The 23,460-nt window shown below is 39.4% G+C and overlaps 1 protein-coding gene across 16 annotated transcripts in view; it reads left to right on the forward strand.

Moving 5' to 3' along the window:
* Nucleotides 1–23,460, forward strand: part of PCDH15 (protocadherin related 15) — a 771,473-nt gene that overhangs the window by 538,046 nt on the left and 209,967 nt on the right. For all 16 annotated transcript variants that reach the window (XM_045024749.1, XM_045024750.1, XM_045024752.1 and 13 more), the window contains 2 exons: nucleotides 6,824–7,129; nucleotides 7,831–8,055. In XM_045024749.1, the coding sequence (XP_044880684.1) occupies nucleotides 6,824–7,129; nucleotides 7,831–8,055 (531 nt within the window). The remainder of the gene's footprint in view (nucleotides 1–6,823; nucleotides 7,130–7,830; nucleotides 8,056–23,460) is intronic.

The raw sequence follows: 23,460 nt of genomic DNA on the forward strand, positions 1-23,460 counted from the left end.
CTGGGCTGGAGAGCTCTGCATCGTTGCCGGTGCTGCTGAGCTCGCCCCGATGTCCAACCAGGAATTGAGATTCAAACTGGCCAGACAGGAAAAGGAATTCAAATTTTCCTGGGGGTTTTCCTGTATGGCTGGTCAGAACATCTGAGCTCGGACTGCTGTCCAGAGCGTCAACACAGTGGTGCACTGTGGGATAGCTCCCGGAGCTACTAAGGTCGATTTCCATCCACACATAGGCTAACTCGACATAGCCATGTCGAATTTAGCGCTACTCCCCTCGTCGGGGTGGAGTACCGAATTCGAACTAAAGAGCCCTCTAGGTCGAACTAATTAGCTTCCTGGTGTGGACGGTTGCACGGTTAAATCGAATTAACGCTGCTAAATTCGACATAAACTCCTAGTGTAGACCAGGCCTAAGTAACCCTGTATTCATGCCCTACACACTACTGAAATAATATCTGTATAAAATATTCCTCATGAGAATTCCATATGAAAGCTTATAACATGCTGACAGGTTTCAGAGTAGCAGCCGTGTTAGTCTATATCCGCAAAAAGAACAGGAGTACTTGTGGCACCTTAGAAACTAACAAATTTATTTCAGCATGAGCTTTCGTGAGCTACAGCTCACTTCTTCGGATGCATAGAACCTAATTGTTTGAACAGAGACTTGGAATGGTTGGGCCATTACACTAATTGAATCTATTTCCCCATGTTAAGTATCCTCACACCTTTTTTGGGTCATCTCGATTATCACTTCAAAAGTTTTTTTTCTCCTGCTGATGATAGCTCATCTCAATTGATTGGCCTCTTACAATTGGTATGGCTACTTCCACCTTTTCATGTTCTCTGTATGTATAAATAGCTTCTTTCTGTATGTTCCAGTCTATACAGCCAATGAAGTGGGCTGTAGCCCACGAAAGCTTATGCTCAAATATATTTGTTAGTGTCTAAGGTGCCACAATACTCCTGTTCTTTTTGCAGATACAGACTAACACGGCTGCTACTCTGAAATCTGTCATTATGTGAAGTTATGAATTACCTCTCTATGATATTATTAGAACTTGGTAAAGATCAGACAGCCCAGCTTAGGTAAAGGTGATAAACAGGTCTTTCCTAGACAAAGGAATGTGGGTTTATTTCAGTTTACATAGTAGTAGTAGTAAACAAAGCCATCAGGGTAAACCAGCAGTGGTTATCCTGATCCTGAACTTGTGAGACAATATTAACAAGACTCCTGCACCTCAGAGAGAGACAGGAGATTGAATCCCCAAGAGGCCTTCCTGCTTCCTTTATAAGACTAAAGCAACCTCTTTGGGGATATAAGGAACAGAGAGAGATTCCATCTTTTATTGTTCACGTTAGGAGACAAAGAAAGCAAGCAATTTGATATCGGAGCCAGGTCCTGGCCAGACTGGTCAGTAAAAGCTAGAAAGGAGACTGTGGGTGAGAGAAAAATGATCTTGAACTAAGACTGTATCTTGCTAGATTAAGTTTTAGGGTTTTAGATTAATATTTTCACTTTTATTTGCTTTTGTAACCATCTCTGCCTTTTTCTTTTACTTGGTATCACTTAATCCATGCTCTTTTGTTAATAAACTTGCTCTGCATTCATTATAAATCACAGTGCTGTGTAAGTTCAATAGAGTGTATGCTTCTAGAAAGGTAACAGGTTGAAGTGTTTTACTGTCTCTGTAAATGTCCAGGAGAGAGACCGGTCCCTGCAGTAGGACGATTTGGGGGCGAGTTTGGGGCTGGAAGGGTACTAGGTCAGCCTGCAAGGAGTAACCAGATTGAGCAAAGTCAGGGTGAGGCTTGTGGGCTGCTAGCAGGTTGTTGGGGTCAGAGCTCTGGATCAAAGCTGCACAGCTACAAGACATCCAGGATCACAAGACAGACAAACATACTGTGTCCAGTCTCAGCAAGGCTTTCTTCTGAGGGGGAGGGATAGCTCAGTGGTTTGAGCATTGGCCTGCTAAACCCAGGGCTGTGAGTTCAATCCTTGAGGAGGCCACTTAGGGATCTGGGGCAAAAATTGGTCCTGCTCGTGAAGGCAGGGGGCTGGACTCAATGACCTTGCAAGGTCCCTTCCAGTTCTAGGAGGCTGGTATATCTCCAATTATTACCTTCCTTCTAGTGACATCATTGTGGCAAGGTGTGGCAGACATCAAGGAAATGCCAAAAGACCTGTGAACGCTGGCACATTATCCTACTCTTGTTTTAATTGTTAGCCTCACCCACCCTTGCATACCTAAAGTCTATAGGACCTAACGTCTATAGAACTATGACAATTTACAGCAGGTATGGATCTGGTCCATAACATTTAGATGGGTATCCTAGTTACTTGCTTAAACTTGCTTTATCATTGCTTACTATCAGTTTGTCAAACCATTTATCTGAGGGCTGTTATCACAGATAAATAGCTTCAGTATTTTCTTATTTCTCTACTTATGAGATTATAATGCTCCTTTCAATGATCAGTGGTGTATATTTGTACATAAGTGTGTTAGCACATATTTTTATACGCCAAATAATTTAACTGATGTCTCACTAACTGTATAGTGTATTATAAATTAGGATCCTAAATTCAACATGGATAACTCAAAGGCATTTTATTTATTTATTTATTAAAAAGCGAGAGGGAACAGAGGAGGGATTCTCCTTCCCTCTACAACCCCTATACACTGATATAAAACCTCTTAACTGTCCAGGGGAGAATTTCCCTAGCACAGGTACTCCATAAGACATCTGTAGGCTACCTCACACAGGACCTCTTGCAAACCCCAGTGTAAGGGACAGAGTCAAAGGATATGAAGTAATGGCCATTCTGAACACCTCCAGGTTGCAGTGCTACCCCTAGGCAGCCCAGGAAGAGCAACTGTCACTTAGAAGAGCTTTGAGCTACTTTTATTTATGCACCAGCCCAGAATCCCAGGACTCCTCCCTTTCTCCCTCCAGGCCTCCACCTGTATGTGCTTCTCCTCTAAGAGGAGCAGCACATAATCCCTCCCCAGTTATTGGATAATATTTAGAATAGAGCAGCAGTGTTGATGGTCTGTATTTATCCCTGGCATACATCCATTGACTTCAGTCAATGAATTTTGGATGAAGTTGGTTTTGTATCTTTTATATGGATAATAATAAAATCAATAGAGTGGGAATTTTACTAGACAAAGTATATGTAATTTTTATTAGGGGAACTATTTCAGGATTTTATTAGAACATTTTTTTTAAGCTTGGACTGTTAAACTAGTATGTAGCAATGCACAGAGAGACTATGATAAATGAATACTGGGCCTGATTTTGATCTCTCACCAATTTTACATAGGTGCAGCTGCATTGACTTCATTCACAGAACTTCTGATTATTTGCATGCTGCTATAAATGAGATAAGAGTCAGGACCAAGCATTGATATTCCTGTGAAACTTGTAAAATAGGTGTATGTCCAGAGACATACACAACTGATTTTACAAAATGAGCATTCACGGCTCTCAGAAACAGGGTCCAAATATTAAGATTTTGGGCTGTCATTTAAAGTGAGCTCCATTAAAATATAGTAATCTTTTGAAAATGTTATTTCCTTGTTAGAGAGAGAAATAAACTTTACACAGTTAAATTTAGTAGTTTAATTTTCTACAGCAATAAATCTTTTTCCAGATTACTATTGTTACCTTAATGAGGGCTGACTGTAATCCAGTTAGCAGCTGTTTAATTGCTATCATGTGGCTCTGGTTTAAACTAAAGCCATTTTGGCACATGCTGCAGCCTCACACACATCTGACATGGATTAAGACTGTGGAAATACAGCTTGCTGTTACTATCTCAGCTAAAATCCCAATACCATAGTCTGTATTTCCTATATGCTTACTTATCCCAAAACAGATTTTTAAATTTATTTTGCATTTCTAAGTTTTAGTTTTCTCATCAACTAGCTGATATCATCACCTTTTCTGGTAATTCCCCAGTGTCTCATCCACTGAGATTTTTCTTCACAAAACCAAATTACGTACATGGGAGTAGAAGCACTTGCAAACTAAGTAGACACAGATCAGATGTAGGTAGTAAGACGCTGATTACAAATATGTGTTAACTATAGATAGATCATTATAATGTTGCAGCCACTGCTTATTGAATTGATGTAGTACAAGGGGGCAAATGTGTGCTTTTTCTCGTTAACCATTTTAATTAACTTTTAATTGATTTCTAGGAAGATAAATTGTTTCATTATATTGTCTCACACTGAACACTTTGGTAGGATATTAAACATTCATGAAAACTTCCTGATAGTAGTGCTGATAATCAGCAATTTTGATCTTTTGTTATTTTCCTCAACATCTGTAGGTTCATTTATAAATGTAAAGAAATGAAGCTACCTTGCTCACAAAATACACTCACCTTACATGACCTTATTCACCATGACTTCATTTAATTAAAAGGGAGGAAAGAGAACAGGCCAACACTCAAACTATGTTAAGACCCTAGCAGTTAGTATGAGATGATTATCTGAGTTGCATGCCCTCTAATAAAAAATAAAATGGACACCACTTATATGTAGACAAGTTTATTTTGCTAATATTTAGAATATCATGTGTATGGGTTGGATGCACTAGTATGAGTAAAATAATTTTACCCAAAACTTGAACTAAATCAAATAATCACAAACGTTGGATTACTATTTTAAAGTATTTTTTTCATGTTTGTTCACTTCTTTGCTTGCGAAGATGGAAGAGGAAGTGTAAAGTATAAAAAGAGAAGCCCAACTCAGTCTCATGGAATAGTGTTACGGGCCTGTTGGAATTAAAATGCCCAATTCTGTGTTGCATTCCACTCCAGGGCAATTTTTCAGAGTAATTTAGATAAAGTTTGAAGTATCTGGAATTTGTGGTGCTTATCTGGACTAAGTCACTAAATACTTTAATTTCACTCATTGATAATTGTTTGTTCTGTAGCTTTCTCCTGAATATTCATCTATATCTCCTGTATAGTATGCTGAAATTCCTATATTAGAAAAATTTATCTAACAAAGTTTGCAGACCCAACATTTAAAAACTAGTACAATATTTTTTGTTTTCTCTAGATTTCAGTTTACCATGTGAATGAAAATTATTCACAGTCTTCAGTGGAACTGTAAGAACTCTTTTGAGTGCTAAAATCAGTAACCTAGCACAGTAGGGATTTTATGGTCTGAGTCATCCTAAATCCTATTTTAAATTACCTCAAAGATATTTAAACATTTGTGAGATGATGCCAAGGAAATGCACAAAAACATGCTTGCAAATAATGCTATCAGCAAATATAAAATAAACCTTTCATGACAATGTTGCTGTCTTGGTCATGTAAATACCACTAAAGTTTAAAGAACATAACTCGTAAATAAACTATAAAAATGAAATGATGCATCAAGGAGAAAGTGTTTAAAATTACTAAAATAGTAAGAGTTGTAACAATAAATTAAAATACATAAGTTACCTCACTGAACACACCATTATTCATTTCTTGTATGCAGCCTGGATTCTCTGACACTTGTAATGAAATTGGAGTTTTCCCATTGATTTTTAGTAGGAGCAGAAATGGACTCTTGAATACTTTTCTTCAGATTGAGCATCTCATAAGACATAGACCCAGATTCTTAGTTGTGCTACTGGGCATTGCTAAGGCAGGGAAATCTCAGAGGGTCTGATCCAGAGGTCAATTTTCCATTGGCCCAGTATTTGGTATAGTTTAGAGCATTCAGTAAATTGCCATTAAGAGCAGTTATGTCCATCGGAGATCATAACAACACTGCTATGTCTCTACACTTGGTGCTTGAAGATGGGTTGCATAGAATGTGGCTATTCCAGTTCTACATCAAATTGGGGCTCCCCCATATTGGAGGAATTCTCAGCTGGGAAAATCCTAAGGCATTATGGTCTCGTTGCTCCAGTGGACTGCTTCAACGGGTTGCAAGCATGGGGGAAGAGTCTGGTTGATATGCTCTTTCCTCAGTTTGAGCATATGAATTCCCTTAACATAACTGAAGTCAGAGACTTGCAATGCAATGCACACATTCTCTTGTGGTTGCAGTAACATCGAGGTAAAGAGGGGCTGAGTTAAAGGCACAATGGCAACTTAGATATGTGCTTCCGCTCTCTTTTGATTAATGCTATAACTTAAATGCCTTTTAAAATGTATTTTTTGTGTTTAATTATACTATACTATGGTCAAACATATCATCAATATTGTCTGCTACAAGTTAATAGAATTTTTGCCAAGGCTGGTAAATGTCATAATTTTGCAAAGCTGCATCTAAGGAATAGTATTAAAAATAATTATTTTTCAACCGTAACATTTTTTGCTCAGAAGTAGGTTGAAGAGGACAAGAGGTGCTAAATTTAGATCTTTATGTAATGTGTTGATTGTAAATAACTCATTGTGACTAGTGAAACAAGGCCTGTTACATGTGGTGTTCAAAAGAATTAAGAAGTCATCAGACCCAATGAGCAAAGTTTAACAACAATCACAAGCTTTGATATAATATACAGGGGCAAATCTAAGCTTCCCCACTTTCCAAGATAATCCCTTCCATACTTATTCTAACAGTTTTCATAAACTAAATAAATACTATACAGAAAGTAACAATATGAAATTTTTCATGTCAGGTGTAAGTGGAAACTTGAAGCCTCATCCATAAACCACTGAAGTCAATGGAAAGACTTCCATTGACGTCACTGTCCTTTGGATTCTTTTATATTAGAAAGTCGAATAAAAGGCTCACTGATCATGTCTGAATCTAATCCACATACCTTTCAAAAGTATTTTAAAACAATATGGCTTTTTCTTTTCTTTTAGGCTACGGACCCAGATGCTGCAGTAAATGGCCAAGTACATTACAGCTTGGTAAACTTCAACAATATTTTCCGCATCACATCAAATGGTAGCATTTACACAGCAGTTAAACTGAACAGAGAAACAAGGGACTATTATGAACTTACAGTTGAAGCAACAGATGGAGCTGTGGACCCCCGCCGTTCAACATTAACTCTGGCAATCAAAGTTCTGGATATTGATGACAACAGCCCTATGTTCACTAATGCCTCCTACACTGTCTGTGTTCCAGAAAATCTACCACCTGGCACAGTCTTCCTGCGAATAGAGGTAAGACACTCTGGGTCAAAGAAAATGGTTTGTTAATCTTATTGTGTGAGGCTGTTCTCATCTAACTGGTTGCCATTAAAACCAAAATAAGAGATTAAAAAGGTGGGGGGGAGAACTGATACCCAAACCTCCTTAAAGCCTTTTTTCTCTTTGTGAAAATGGGACATTTGGCATAGGACAGGCAAGTGAAAAATATTAGACGCATAGAGCTTACATTTCTACTAAATAATAAAAGCAATGATGGAAAATCAAAACATAAGTAGAGTACTATTGAAATACTTTACAATGTGAGATTTTTCTAAATGTCAATTACATTACTAAAATACATTTGCATTCTCCAGTGAGTTTCTACTATATTGATATTGCCAGTTTCTTTTAGCCCCAAAGAGTTCAAATGTCCTTCCAAAATTTTAATCCAAATCTCTTAATTAGGCAAGTAGAACATATCTTAAAAGCAGCATCTGTTGACTAGCAGAGTTGATTTTGAAAAAAGTTGGTTTCCTCAAGCCTACTGAAAATATATCTTGTTAAAATTAACAATTAAAATTATGAAAAAACAAATATGAATTGCACCGAAGAAAGCAAATGTTCTTAGTAATATCAAATAAATCAAATGTATGTCCTGTAAAAATTGTGAGCTGGTGTTTTTCCTTGTGACTCTTCAGTTTTTTAGTTTTCAAATAAATTCTCTTTTGCTGTAGGCAAAGGATATTGACCTTGGTTCAAATGTTACCTATCGGATACGAACCCAGGAAGCACTGCCGTTTTTTTCATTGAACAAGTTCACAGGAGAATTATCACTTTTAAAATCCCTGGATTATGAGTCATTCTCTGGAACAGAGGCAACCTTTACCTTTCTAGTGGAAGCCTTTGATAGTGGAGGAACTATGCCTCCAGGACTAGCTACTGTCACTGTGAGAGTAAAGGTAAGAGTAAAACTTTGCAGTCGATAACATCGTTTTCTCTCTTATACAATACCTCAGTAACCTTTAGAGGTCTTCCAGTAGGACGCAGGAGCACAAAAGCAATATCTTTGTTTTCCTTGTAGTTTGTCCTATCCTCACTTTCAATTTATGTAAAGCTGTTGCCTTTTTATAGCAGTAACTTGTTCCCATTTAAAATGTACAGTGTATCACTATTGTAATTGCTTTGCAATTGCATGCAATTACACAGTTATGTGCTTGCTCATAGATTTATTACTTACAGGAATAGATCTGAGAATACTTCATAAATGAGTAAACATTTAATTCTTTATGATCCCCAAAAGTCTGGAATAAATACTTAATGGAATGGTTTGAATAAATGACACCATCACATTTCAATTTAAGGTCACATACATTGTAATTTTATTAACCATTCTTATGCATTAAGTGCTGATGCTGCACACTACTTATATTTCAATTTCTGCTGCATGAAGGCACAGCCTTACAAAAGAAAATAGCTTATTTTGTGCTTCTTTTACAATATTTAGTCCTTATTCTGCCAGTGACTGGCTGTGAGAACTTGATCATTTAACTTTACCTCATCTCTCTCTCTTTCTTTTCCAATCTGTAAAATGGCAATAATGATGTTCCTATTTGTAAAGTGCTTAAAGATCCACTGATGAGGTATTATATGAGAGATTCTTAATAAGAACTGCTGTTTATTTTGCTACTAGTCACAATTTGTCTGATGCAATTATATTGTCAGGATCCCAACAAGGGCAATGGGGATCCAGATCAGAGCAGGGGCAAATCTGAGGCTAGTAGTGGAGGAGTTTGTAGTCAGGTTTCAGGCTCTGGGTCAGGAGGCAAAGTCCAACTCAAGCCAAGGTTGAAGCCAGGAGTTCAGGAGCAGGGAAAAGAAATATCCATGGCTGCTACAGAAGTTCCATGCTGTTGCCTGGACACTTCTTGGAATGCCTCTTAGATTTATATAAGGTGTGAAGGCAATCAGGAGCCACAAGACTGCTGCTTGTCATCCCCTTTGAGGTGGGACTTTCCATGGGTCTATGTCCACATGGTTTGCAAACTGGTCACAGCTGTTGTTGGTTGACAGTATAGAACTGTAAGCAGCCTGGCAGTTCTGCAGGACTGGGTTCTAGACTTGTGGGGTCTTACGTTTTTCTGGGAAGGCGTTTTGGATTCCTTTATCAAGTGTCTGCTTCCCTGAATGTTCATGTCTGTGGATGAGCTGATTTTTGTGCCAAAAATGCCTTCTTCCTTCATTTTGTGTAGTTTGGGTAGGATGGTGTGGAGGTAGGTCATCGGTGTTTTAGTTCAGGAATGGAAGTTTGTATGTGAGAGCCACATTGCAGAGTCTTAAACTAAACTTTCAATTCTGGAGATGTGAGTTAAGATTTGTCCGCCTTTGTCTGACTTGTCCTCATCTGTCCCTCCATGAACGCAAGTCGATGCCACACCATTTGTTTTGTTGCAAGCACGTTCTTTCCATTTCTGGCCAAAGAATTTTGTCATGGGACCAGCCCAGCTCATTTTCGGTCTGCCCAGTGGTCGCTTGTGTCTCTAGGTATCCAGTCACTGATGCAGGTTGTCCACCTATTGCAGCGGTGGGCAACCTGCAGCCTGTGGGCCACATGTGGCCCGTCAGGGTAATCTGATGGAAGGCTGCCAGACAGTTTGTTTGCATTTGCATTTGCGGTTCACTGTTCCCGGCCAATGGGAGCTGCGGGAAGTGCCGCAGGGACATGCTGGCTGCTGCTTCCTGCAGCTCCCATTGGCCAGGAATGGCAAACCGTGGACACTGGGAGCCGTGGGCAGCCATGCAAATGTAAACAAACTGTCTGGTGGCCCTCCAGCAGATTACCCTGACAGGCTGCAGGTTGCCCACTACTGACCTATTCTCTTGCCTGCGAACGACATGAGCCACCCATTTCTGCTTTGCATTGTACATCGCCTGCACTGTATCGGTTGCCTCTGTGCCTTCTGATCTCCTCATTTGTTATGTGATCACCAGGGCTGGCTCCAGACCCCAGCATGCCAAGCGCGCGCTTGGGGTGGCGTCCCAGCGGGAGGGCGGCAGGCGGCTCCAGTGGACCTCCCGCAGGCGTGCCTGCGGAAGGTCCGCTGGGACCGCGGCTGCAGTGGACCTCCCACAGACGTGCCTGCGGAGGGTCCGCTGGTCCTGCGGCTCTGGTGGAGCATCCGCAGGCATGCCTGCGGGAGGTCCACCGGAGCCGCGGGGCCAGCGGACCCTCCAGAGGCACGTCTGCGGGAGGTCCACCGCAGCCGCGGGACGGTGACCACTAGAGCGCCTCCCGCGGCGTGCCGCCCTGCTTGGGGCGGCGGAAATGCTAGAGCCGCCCCTGGTGATCACGGAGCAATATCTTACACATTTGCCTTTCCATTGCTATCTGAGTGACTCTCTGAGTGCCAGAGAGTTCAGATTTAATTGTGGTCATATATGAAATCAGCATGTTGGTTTTAACTTAGTGCTTGGTTAATATTTATCCACACTGTAAATTGTTATATGGTTTTGAATAATTTAACTTGATTGTCAGTTAATCTTCTACTCTACCCAGAGCAAAGAAATTAGCATCGTACATCTTCGCTGGCCAACCCACAGTGATATTAGTGAAGTATCTTTGGTGATCCACACCTGCTTGTATAACCATAGAAAAACAGCCTGTTCTGTTGATGTACTTTGTGGTAAGGTGGGCTGGTGCCAAAACAGGGATATGTGTGCTGTCTGTCACCCCACCACAGTTTTGGAACTCCATAGCTGCACTTCCATCCACTCTGTCCTGCATACTGCACTCCTGGGGGAATTCTGCGCTACTGCACATATGCAGAATTTATGTCTCCTGCAGATTTCTTTGCTTCTCTGCAGAAAAATGACTTTCTGATGGGGAAGCAAAGGGAAGCCACAAGAATGGTCATGCAACCCTCCCCAGAAGTATGTTTTGTGTGTCCAGGGCAGCAAGCAGAGAGGTAAATCACTGTGGGACAGAAGGCAGAACTGGGGAAGACCCTGCTGGTGGCTCCTACCACGTGCCAGGCTGGATGGGGGAGAAAAGGATTTCCTCTTCCCCTGCATGGCATCTGGCGCTGGGTCAGACCTACCCCCAGATTTCTCCCCTGGCTTCAGGAAGCTCTGCAGACACCCACACCCACACTTCCTGTGCCCATCACTCCTCAGCTGCAGCGGGGAAGGATCCCTGTATAGGGAGCTACTCCCCCATCTGCCCAACCCCCCTGCATCCAGACTCCCTCCTATCCAGACCATTCTGCTGAGCCCCATCCCCCTGCATTCAGAACCTCTTCAATAAGCCCCACTCCCCCAGCACCTAGACCACCCTGATGAACCACCCATACCCAGATCCCCACTCTACCCAGCCCCAACCAGTTGCTCTTGGATCCCCACCCCACTGAGCACCACTTCCCCAGTATCTGGACCCACTATTGAGCCCTACACACCCAGACCCTCCTGCTGAGCTTTATCCCCCATGCTGAGACCCAACCACCTTCACCTGGACCTCCCCACAGAGTCCCATTACTATTGCACCCAGAACGCTCCTACAAGCCCCTCTGTACCCAGATCCCCAACTGAGCTGCCTTCACCCAAACTGCCCCACACAGAACCCTCTCAACCCACACCTGGATCCCCCTACACTAAGGCCCTCCACACTTGGATCCTGTCTTGCTGAGCCTACCTGGTGTACCTGGCATGGAGGGGCAGGGCCCTGGGGTGTTTCTGGGGCAGGCCCCATCATTGCACTGTATCAGGGTTCGGTGCAGCCTCACTGCTGAGTCCATGTCCTGGGGGCGTAGGGGGACTGAACAGTGATGTCCCACCTCTGTGCAGCCAGTGGCCTGTGCTCCTCAGTGCCATGCTGGAGCATCCACATTTATTTGACAAATACAATTTGCAGAATTTTGCAGAATTTTAAAATATTGTGCGCAGAATTTTTATTTTTTGGGCACAGAATGCCCTCAAGTAATACTGCCAAGAGTCACAGTTATGTGTGGCAGGAGACAATTAATGATGTTTGCATGATAATAGTCCCTAGTATGCATTTTCCAGCTCCAAAATGATTTCCCACTGGCCAATAGCAATCTGGCATTGCAGACTTCCAGAATGTGATCACCACTTGCTTTTCCACTGCCAATGCAGCTCTCATTAGGGTGTCCCTGAGCTGAAGGGCTGGTGTGAACTCAGCACACAGATCCAGGAATGTGGCCTTTCACATCCAATAGTTCTGCAGCCACCACTCATCACTCCATTCTGAAACAATCCCACCAGTCAGTGCCCATTTCTTCGGGCCAGAAGCAGCGCTCCATCATCTGCAGTTGCTCAATGAACACCAACAACCTTGAATCATTTTTTGCTATGTCCCTTTGCAAACTGTCTTTGAAGACATTGTCTTGTCCCCATTGTTGTAGTACTTCCTATGTGTCTGCAAATACAGGAGAATCATTTATCCAGTATTTGCAATGTTCATGAGGGTAGTGCAAAGCTGAATGGACTCCAGGCTTCTGTCAGAGATGGTGGGCACCAAAAAATGCCATGCAGATTTGTGGGATTTTCAAAAAATGGCACAAAATTATGGTATATGTGTAGCAGTATGGGATGGAGAAAGTTGCATGCTGAAAACTTTAGTCCATGCTCCAAAAGATCCCTGGGGAAGTCATTTCTATTTTTCACAATACGTAGCAAAAATTTTCCGAAAGACATTGTGGTGGATGGCAGTGCATGGCACATTGAGTTATCTACCTGTCATGCACCACACCTTGCATTGACATACAAGCAGTCAAGTATGCACATGCCCAAGTGATGTACAAACTTTGGCAGCTGCATGCCAACGTATCTTGCGCCAACCAAAGTTTGTAGTGTGGACCAGAGAAACAAAAGGCATTCCAGCCAACCATTCGCCTCAGAACTGGCTGCTTCTAAGATTCCTCCATGAGCGTTGTTCACCTCTGATCCTTTCTGTGTAGACAGCCATTCCCAGGTCCCTTATATTCAGATTGAAATTAGCCATCCTCATCTGTTGTAATGAATCCACAGGAATGAAGGGTTCCAATATCAAATCCTTACTGGGACCATATCCTTACTGATTACATTTAATTTAACATATCACCCTTTTTTCTATACAGTTTACTTCCTAAAACAATTATTCCTTTCTGTACCTCTTTGAATAAATATTCACCTAACCCACACCCCAATGTGACATGAATGGAAAGTCCAAGAACACAACAGCACAGAACTTTCTAACTCAAGCTTCAAATTAAGCTCCTCTAACCCCTTCCCCTAAATATATATGTTAAAACTGGATGAATTTTCTTGTTTCTAGTCGCCTTAAATGAACATGGCACTGAACTGTGCTTTCAATAAGTGGCTTTAGCTGTTACCAAACTCCTCAACCTCACTTCAGTGTTTAATCACCCGAAAAAGCCATTTAGTACTCTACCATGCACATTATCCCTTAGTAAGTAATTAGCTACTTTGGAGCTTGCAGAGCATTAATTATGAAAAATAGGTAGTTATACCAGATCAACAACTTGAATGTAATTAGCTTAAGTTTTGTTTAGTTTAAAAATATATATACAAGTAGACCAGGTTTTTTTGTGCTGGTAGTGCACAGCACTTTTCCAGTCTAACCAAAATAAAATGTTGGTATACCATGATACGTACATATGTAAAATTGTAACATAATAATAGGAGATATACCAATCTCCTAGAACTGGAAGGGGACCTTGAAAGGTCATTGAGTCCAGCCCCCTGCCTTCACTAGCAGGACCAATTTTTTTATTTTATTTTTTTTTGCCCCAGGTCCCTAAGTGGCCTCCTCAAGGATTGAACTCACAACCCTGGGTTTAGCAGGCTAATGCTCAAACCACTGAGCTATCCTTCCCTCCTGACAGCTTATTGTTTTAATACATATTATTGCAAAAAGGTATTAAAGAGGTATTATTATGATCCTTTCCTGTCTACTCTGTCTTACTGGTTCTTTTTAATGGCTAAGTCTACAAATGTTGCTTTTGCCTTCTTTCTCAATTGATAACTTGCCATATTATTTTGTGTCTTTTGTGTCTCATCACATTAATATTATCTATTTGTGATGTTTTGTACTAGTAAATTTGTTTATCTTTTGCTATGTGTGCCAACTGATGGACAGACTGCTATAAGGATGAAGCACCAAAACTCTGTCAATGTGATCAAACAATAATGTTCACGTCTATTTTGTTTCTATGCCATATGCAAGACAAATGTATTCTTCTGATTGGACTTCTCCACAGCAAATATAATTAGGCTTAGAATAAGTAGATCTTTATTGGTATATGTTGATTTCACCATACACACGCCAACTGACAAATATTTCCATTGGTAATAACTGAAATTTAAATATAGGCAAAGTAAGAAAAAATGCTGTTTGAGAATTTATTAGAGTTTGATTTAAGGATATTTATTTTCTGTATTTTGGCATCTGATGTTGACAATATGAGTTTTAATGGTTTTAAAGCTTTAACTTTTTGAAACATAATGGCTGCTGTCATTAAATAATTGTTTGACTCCTCCCCCCCATAATTTTGCACAACTGGGAAAATTTAAATAGTTTTAAACAAAATGCTTAAAAATAAATATATGTTGTTTGATTAAATTATTTTTTTAAATAAAGGGGGGGGGGGAAAGATTGCTAAGCCTACCTATAATGTCCTGCCTACAAGGTACTGAGCCCCTTCTGCACCTCCTGTTTGACTTAATTAGGAGCTGATGGTTCTCACCACTTCTCCGGAGTCATTTCAGCATCTTGCAGTAATGGAGCTCTGGTTTCTAAGTTTCTGAAATAACAATTTATTGAAACACATTTTTTTTTAGTTCTTTCTCATACTTCCAAAGGATAATTTTCTCCCCAGAGCCTAATGACTCTGTTAAATATTTGTATAAATGGCATTTGTAGGCAAAAGCTTGGGGTGTCCAAAACAACAGAAGATCTGGTATAAATAACAAGATTTAGCTAGCTGCAGTTCACAGATTTTAATGCTTTATATCTGTGCAGGGGGGAAATTGCGTAGAGTTACTGAAGAATTATTGTAATGCATGTTGTTTTTGGTGGTATACAAAGCCCCATGATTCAGACCAATTTACAGAAAAAATTGCAAAACATTTTGCACGGTTGGATATTTTGTCTCGTCTCCATATTTCCACTATGTTTACAGATTTATTTCTTCTTTAATATTTATTTTCTTTTCACAAATATAATTGTCTTAGCAGCAATGGAAATGCTAAGATTATAATCAAAATAGTTGTGTTTGCTACATTGTAAACACGCAAGTGCTATTCTAAGTGGCCTTTTTTTGTCTGTCTTTGTTCTTTCAAAAAAAATTTCAATTGTTTTCACACAAGGAATTACTCCTCTGGTTACACATTTATATGTAAGCAATACATTAAACATAAATTTAAATGGTCCTGATTTTCTTCTCTTTAAAGAAGCATAAAGTGGCTCCATTGAAATCCTGGGAATTACACTTGTGCAAAACAAGTGTGAATGAGAGGAGAAACCATTTCAATTACTTTAACACCACATTTATATTAACATAAAATATATGGATTACTGAACATCAAACATAGTTGAAAAACTGGAACATTTAGCTCAACAGAAATCCCTAGTTATGCACAACCTCTCTAAAGTCAATGTGAAATTAAGCAATTATTGCTGTTTAAAGACAAATTCCAAAGTCTCAATTCTACTTATTAGTTTAGGGCACTGTCATGAGAGCACTGGTATTTTACAAAGGTCCTGAATCCCATTGCACTAAAGTTATTCACCCTAGATATTTTCCTGCCTCACCACATAAATCCTCTAACCTCAGGCCATGCAGATGAGTTAACATAGCTAATACATAAACATAAAACAGATTTTCAGACACTTCTGCAGCACCTAAAGATGATTTTTAACTAAGGGCCTGATTTACTATTGCATTACTCCAGTTGTATACTGAAGTAACTCCATCTTCTTCAGTTAAATCATATCACTGTAGAACTGGAATAATACAATCATGAAACACAGAAAGATTTTAGAGAATAATTTAAATGATCCTTGGAAGCTTTGCTACTAGTTCTGAATTGTACTGCAGGATGATTGATGTCATTCCTGAACCTAAAAAGGGGAACATCTTAAAGATATGCACTACCGCTAAACAGTTAATTTCAGTAAAGGAATTTAGATACATATTACATTTATACTTTCTATTGAGGAATAAGGAAAAACTATAAGCCAGAGAGTCCTTGTGATGTTTCTGATTCTCACCAAAACAGGAAGTAGGGGGGAATTTCATAAATACCATGCAAAGCTATGGTGCTATATAAACATTTAAGAATAAAAATGTAGCCCTGGGGAAGTTCAGCTATCTGACAGGCACACACTAGTGCAATGCCAGAATTTCAAATGATTAGACCTAAATGTAACTATTTCTTCTACTGTAAATCAAATTTATATGGCAAGTGTACTGAAAATGAATTAATAATTATTTAACAGTGCCAGCTATTTTATCATGCAAACTTCAGTATATAGTCCGAGTGGCTTTGCTTATTCAAATCAAACTGTGCTTTCCTAGAAAATGCCTGCAAAGTAGAAACCACTTACTAAAATATAAAGCTAGTCCTTCCCAGAGAGTCTCATTATAGAAAGCAGGAAATGGTTATTCCATTTTATGATTCTGACCACTTCATACAGTACTGTACTTACAAGCAGAGATTGTAGGTGAAGTTCTGTCCCTGTTGAAGTCAATGGACGTTTTGGCATTGACTCAATGGGGAGAGGATTCCACATTTTGTATATACAGTGGTGACACCTGGGGACGACTGCTACAGGGGAGAGATTCACCCCTTAGAAAGAGCAGCAACTGTACTGCTACCCCCTTTCCCTGGGGTTTCATCAGGAAAAGGCAGCTTTGAATTCCAGCTTAGGTTCCATATAAGACCTATCAGTGACAGTTAGCTGGAAGATGTGTGAAATAGTGCATCTCCCACCCAGCCTTGACTACTTTTGGGGCAATAATGGTTGGCTACAGACCTCTGATGGCATGAGAGTTATGGGCTGCTAATGCTGCTGGGCCCCTGCTTCATACACACATACTGTTTTGCTGGCATATAGGAAACAAGGCCAGTAAATGCATACTTCTTCTGGTGTTAACAGGAAACCAAACTTCATGTGCAAACGTTGGATATTCTCTGTAAGGGCACTTCTGCCTTTGGAATTCACTGAGCCCCTTTTTTTTCCCCCTCTCTGGCTTGTGAAGAGTCAGAGGCTTGTGAAGTTGGATAATGTGGGGGGTGAGCAGGGACTCTTTTGAGTTTGTGTTTCTTGGGAGTTTAGGGGGTTTTATATTTTTGCTAAGTAGGGGGAAATTAGTATGGTAAAATTAGTTTTTGTAATGACCCATCCATTCCCAGTCTTTAGTCAGGCATAATTTGATGCTGTCCAGTTTGCAAATTAATTCCAGTTTGGCAGTTTCACATTGGAGTCTGTTTTTGAAGTTTTTTTGTTGAAGAATTGCCACTCTTAAGTCTGTTATTGAGTGACCGGGAAGGTTGAAGTGTTCTCCTACTAGTTTTTGAATGTTATAATTCCTGATGTCAGATTTGTGTCCATTTATTCTTCTGTGTAGAGACTTTCCCTCTACTGTTACTCACACCTTCTTGTCAACTGTTTGAAATGAGCCACCCTCATTACCACTACAAAAGTGATTTTTCCTCCCTTGGTGTTCTACTGTTAATTGAATTGTCTCATTAGACTGACCCACCACTTGGTAAGGCAACTCCCATCTTTTCATGTACTATGAATATATATACCTGCTACTGTATTTTCCACTCCATGCATCTGATGAAGTGGGTTCTAGCCCACAAAAACTTCTGCCCAAATAAATTTGTTAGGCTCTAAGGTGCCACAAGGACTCTGCGTTGTTTTTCTGATACAGACTAACATGGCTACCACTCTGAAACCTAAGATTAGAATGTGGTCCTCTGTAGTACTAGGTAATGTATACTTTATTGCTGCTGTAAGCCACTCCACAGAACTGTGTAGGCAAATTTGAAGTGACTGGTGATTTAGGCTAGTAATACTTCTCATCTGGCTAAAAGGTTAAAGTGAGCTTGTTTGAAAGCTGAAGATCCTGGTTATTGTCTGAGTAGCAGGGACTTCTCCAGATGTTAACAGTAGTCCATTAGGAAGTGTTCATGACGGAAATATTGGTACTCTTCATGACCCCAGCACAATGTGGTGGTGTTCATCTCTTTTTAATTTTGGCAAATAGGGCTTGCTAAATGAAGGAAAATATGCAGTTGCCAACAAAAGTTTATAGATATTTGGCTGGAATTGAAAATCTGCCATTGTATCGTCTTATTGCTGTGTACGTGACAGAAAAAAGTAATAAGGTTATCCCATTATTGAGAGCCAAATCAAAATAATATCTTGGTTTTAATTAGGCATTTCTCAACGGGCACGGTATTCAAAAATTCCTAAGCTCCTACCTCTCCAGTAGAGTTGCTTGTGAAAATCAGCCCCAAGTACACAGTCCTTGGTTCACAAAAGCAGTTAGGCATGTTTTTAAGTTCATCCACATTCAGGACAGCACTTAATTGCATGTGCTTAACTTCAAGTCAGCCCCAAGTACACAGACCTTGGTTCACAAAAGCAGTTAGGAATGTTTTTAAGTTCATCCACATTCAGGACAGCACTTAATTGCATGTGCTTAACTTCAAGTCTGTCCTCAAGTCCCATTGATTCCTGTGGGACTTAAATGCATACTTAAAGTTAAGCTTGTGCTACATCCTGTCTTGAATAGGAATGCTTCCCCGAACTGGTGCCTTATTATGAAAACTGCAGCACAATACAGTGCATTGTCAGTGCAAAAAGGTAGGAGACAGACTTACCAACTTTAGCAAAACAGAAAAAAAGAATCATATCAAGCAGGTAAAATAAACAGGATACATAACATTTGAGTAATTGCAGAAGAACTTGAGGCTCATACTAGTTCAGAAACTTAACATGGACTAGAAGAGTAACCTGAAAGAAAATATGACATTCTGAAACACAAGATGATCAAAGGTGAACTTCTGAGAAAGAGTGAAAAGTTCTGGAACAAAAGTTTTATGACCTGGTTTGAAAGATAAATGAACATGCTCTACTCTGAGGGAAATCTTCATACATAAGTGTTAACTTCAGTGAGACTTAATCACTTCCTGAAAGCTAATCACTTCCTTTATGCTTAAGCACCCAATCTAAAGTCCACTAACATTAATGAGAATATCTTCTTTAGCTTTACTGGGGGTTTGGAACAGGCTTATCTGCTTTGTTTTGTTGAACGGAGGCTATAGGCCCAAGGTACTTGAGTGACCATTCCTCACCCCCATGTCCCTTCAAGACAGTTGCGGTTGACTGGGTTTCTTCCTGAGGTTCTGTATGAATTGGTTTAAGGGAACTCTCTTCATGGTTTTGGCATTCTGCCTGTGGAACTTCCCCTGAGTATGGCCACTCGTCTCTTCAAGACTTACTGCAAGGCTATACTATATTTGTCAGTATATCTCTTTCCTTTTCCATTGCCTTCTCCTTTCTGGATAATTTTCTTCTTTTCCTAATGTTTGTTTAAACATACATTTTTGATACAACCTCCCAACATTTGGAAGATGGATGCTTTAGAAAATAATTTTAAATTAATGCAGTAATAAGTAAGACTGTTTTCTTTGTATGTATACGGAATAGAAAATGTCCTTTTTCAGGATTAAAAAATCTTCAATCTGTGATTATTACAATCAGCTTTTTTTGCTGCTGGAGAATTGGTGCCTGTTAATGTGAGATCATTACACAGTGATACACAATAATTTCATATGTTTCTGTTTATTAATATTCTTGATTGTTGTCATATGATCTGGAAATAATGGAAACTGGTTAACCCATCTTTGCATAACCTATCAGAAAAAGTTGGATTGTCATTATTTAGCTCTTTAGATTATCTAATAAACTAGTAGGAGATCAATCAAACCCCTTTTGTATCAGAGGGGTAGCCGTGTTAGTCCGGATCTGTAAAAAGCAACAGAGAGTCCTGTGGCACCTTATAGACTAACAGATGTTCTGTTAGTCTATAAGGTGCCACAGGACTCTTTGTTGCTTTTTACAAACCCCTTTTGTAAATATTTGTCATTTGTCCCAGTAATATGCAGTGATTTTTGCAGAATGCTGATAAAATTCAAAGATGTATTCATTAGAATGAATACATTTTTTAAAATACGATGATCAATAAGCTAAGTGCACTGGTTTACAGTGATAAGATTTACCTTTTTTGTCAAATGACATCTGAGCAGAATACATTTCAGTAAAAGATACTTATTTGCTCCATTTGTAAAATATTCATCACACACAAAGGTGTATTGGAATAATATATTTTTTATTGGATATGCTATTTACATAATAGATAATGAAGAACTACAATAGAACCTCAGAGATACGAACACCTTGGAAATGGAGGTTGTTTATAACTCTGAAATGTTCGTAAGTCTGAACAAAACATTATGGTTATTCTTTCAGAAGTTTACAGTTTTATATTGACTTAATACAGCTCTGAAACTTCACTATGTAGAAGAAAAATGCTGCTTTTAACCATCTTCATTTAAATGAAACAAGTGCAGAAATAGTTCCCTTACTTTGTCAATTTTTTTAAACTTTCCATTTATTTTTTTAGTAGTTTATGTTTAACACAGTACTGTAGTGTACTGTATTTTCTTTCCCCTGCCCCATCTGCTGCTGTCTGATTGCTTACTTCTGGTTCCAAATGAAGTGTGTGGTTGACTAGTTGGTTCATAACTCTGGTGTTTGTAATTCTGAGGTTCTACCGTAATTAAATGTTGCATTGCGTGGGCTTAAGTGGGGGTTTGCCAGATGCTCTCAGTAATGGGCAGCACATAGTTGCACTGCCTCAGCAGAAGAGCAAGGATGAGCTTGCGAGTCACAGTCTCATCCCTGGCTCCCCCATTGCCCAAGAGGGAAGAAATTTGTGTCAGCCCTAAACCTTATGCAGCTTCTTCATCCTCACAAGCTCCACCCACTGCCTACCAGAAAGCATAGTAGGGGAAGTAGCAAGTGCCCAAATGCTGTTCTCCTCACCCTGTGCTGTGACCTACAATAAAAGTAGGCCACGGAGGCGAGAAAGAGAAGCATATATACTATTATGCTCTAAAAAGGTAGTCTTCATTATTATTTATGAAGACTCATTAAATGATCGAATAAGGTCCTTTGACAGAAACTGAATTTCATTTGGTTTCTACCCACTTAAGCACATTTTAATGACAGCTGCTCATTTAAGTATTCCCTTTTTAAAGTATTTTAATTTCTGAGTTGGCAGTTAGGGGGACAGCTGATTGCGGATCCAAAATATTCTGTATAATAAAGTGTTAAGGCACATCATCCTTTGGTTTGAGGATGTCGGGAAATATTAATTTTACAATATCTCAAAAGCATAATAAAAAAACAAAAAACAAAGCCCTCTTTCTATAGAAGAAGGCTCCTGAGGAGCATTACTGGAGATGTGTCAAACTGCTATTTGGAAGTTAGGATAGCCCTGAACAGTAGGGGGTTATCAGACAATTGCATGCAACAGAGATGGCAAGCCACCAGCTCTGTTAATGTGCAAATGCCCTGAACTGACAGATGTATAAAACAAAACGATTGCAGGAAATAAAACGCATGGAGGGTTTTTTTTTTAAATTAAAAGTATTTTTTAGACTTGAGAATTTGGCATATAAATGACCTTTTGGTGACAGCAACTCTTCCCTCCCCTTCCCCCCACCTTTTGTGGCATTATATATATTTTGGTGTTGGTGGAAGGAGCTCACTAGCATTTGAATACACATTTTCCTGTTTATTTCATGCATGATAAAAAGATAGCAAGTTGCGAAAGAAGTTGTAAATCCATAATGCACATTTACTAGCTCAGTTGTTGTTCAGTCTTGTTTTTTTATAGCGAGGCCTCAATGATTTCCCATTTGATATAGTTGACCGGAAACGTTCATATCAACAGATAATCTCACAGTATACTGTCCTAAAGTAGTAGGGAAAAACTCTAGAAATATGTTTACACGCTCTTTTTTAAAAATTTGATTTCATCCTTTAAAAACCATGAGTGTATAATATTTCAGAAGCTATTCCTACTTAGGTTAGCGAACAATATTGTCAGCAGATCAGACATAGAAGAGTAAAGCACAACTTTGTAGATTTTTAAAATCCATTGGGACAAGTACTTTTTCTTTGCAATAAAAAGAAGACCCTGGCAGAACTGCATTTGATATAGACTTCTCCTTTATACAGCTCTGAAAATGTAGACCATAGCAAAAGACATCTCAAGAATACAGTTAATTTAACAGTCTAGCTAAATCAATAGAATCCTTAATGATTATGTTGTATTTTATTTACAGGAATTCCTCCCTTTTGAATTATTTATTGACACCAGATTTTACTGCCTTTTATTGTAGCTACTTTCAAAAATAATCAGTGTTCTTTGGTAATAAGTCAGGTAATATAAAGCCTGAAATTGAAATACTGTGGTGACAGTCATGGTATAAAAACTAAGATTTATAAACTTTCTTTTAAAATAATGGGTAATCATGTTTCAGTGAGCTAAAAAATTAAGATTACTGGAAATTGTGTTTGCTTTTGCGTAGTGTTGGGGAGGGAAGGCTAACACTGATTTTTATCACACAGCACCTTTAATCTGACTTCACAGGAGTATCTTCTATTTCTAGTGGACTGAGGGGCAAATGCCAAGTGGTTTTGGTGTGTGCAAGTCAAATAGCATAGGTGTATTTGTTGGCTAAAATAGCACTTTTACAAAGGAGCTTTTGTAAGGTATTTGTATTATATTATTACTGAAGTGTCATCTTGGGTCACTTTTGGTTGTATTAATAATGTAGTGAGAAATGTGCTCCTTAATTTTTGTTATTTACATTTTCCTTAAAAAATTCATAAACGTTATAGCAAAACGTGCTAGATCAAATTATCGTTGGTTTGCAACAGTCAGAACACATAGGAGTTCAGGGTATTTTACATCTTAGCAGTAAAGAAAAAACATGTTTACAGTCATGAACTGTATCACTGGTTTGCTGGGGTGGGGAGGAAAAAGGGAATATATATCTATGGCCAGACTCCATTCCCCACTATGACTGCTTTGCATCCATCTAGTAATGGAAAGCAGCTGTAATGCTGGCTTAACTAGCAGACCAAGGACACCCCCTTTACCACCCCTTACCTCTCCCAAGTTGCCATGGGGATGCCATCCTCCCTCCTAATCACTAGCACAAGGGGCATAGGTATAAGAGGAAAGAGAGAGATGACTTTTGTG

Source organism: Mauremys mutica, chromosome 7 (genome assembly GCF_020497125.1).
Source record: "Mauremys mutica isolate MM-2020 ecotype Southern chromosome 7, ASM2049712v1, whole genome shotgun sequence".
NCBI classification, from domain to species: Eukaryota; Metazoa; Chordata; order Testudines; family Geoemydidae; genus Mauremys; species Mauremys mutica.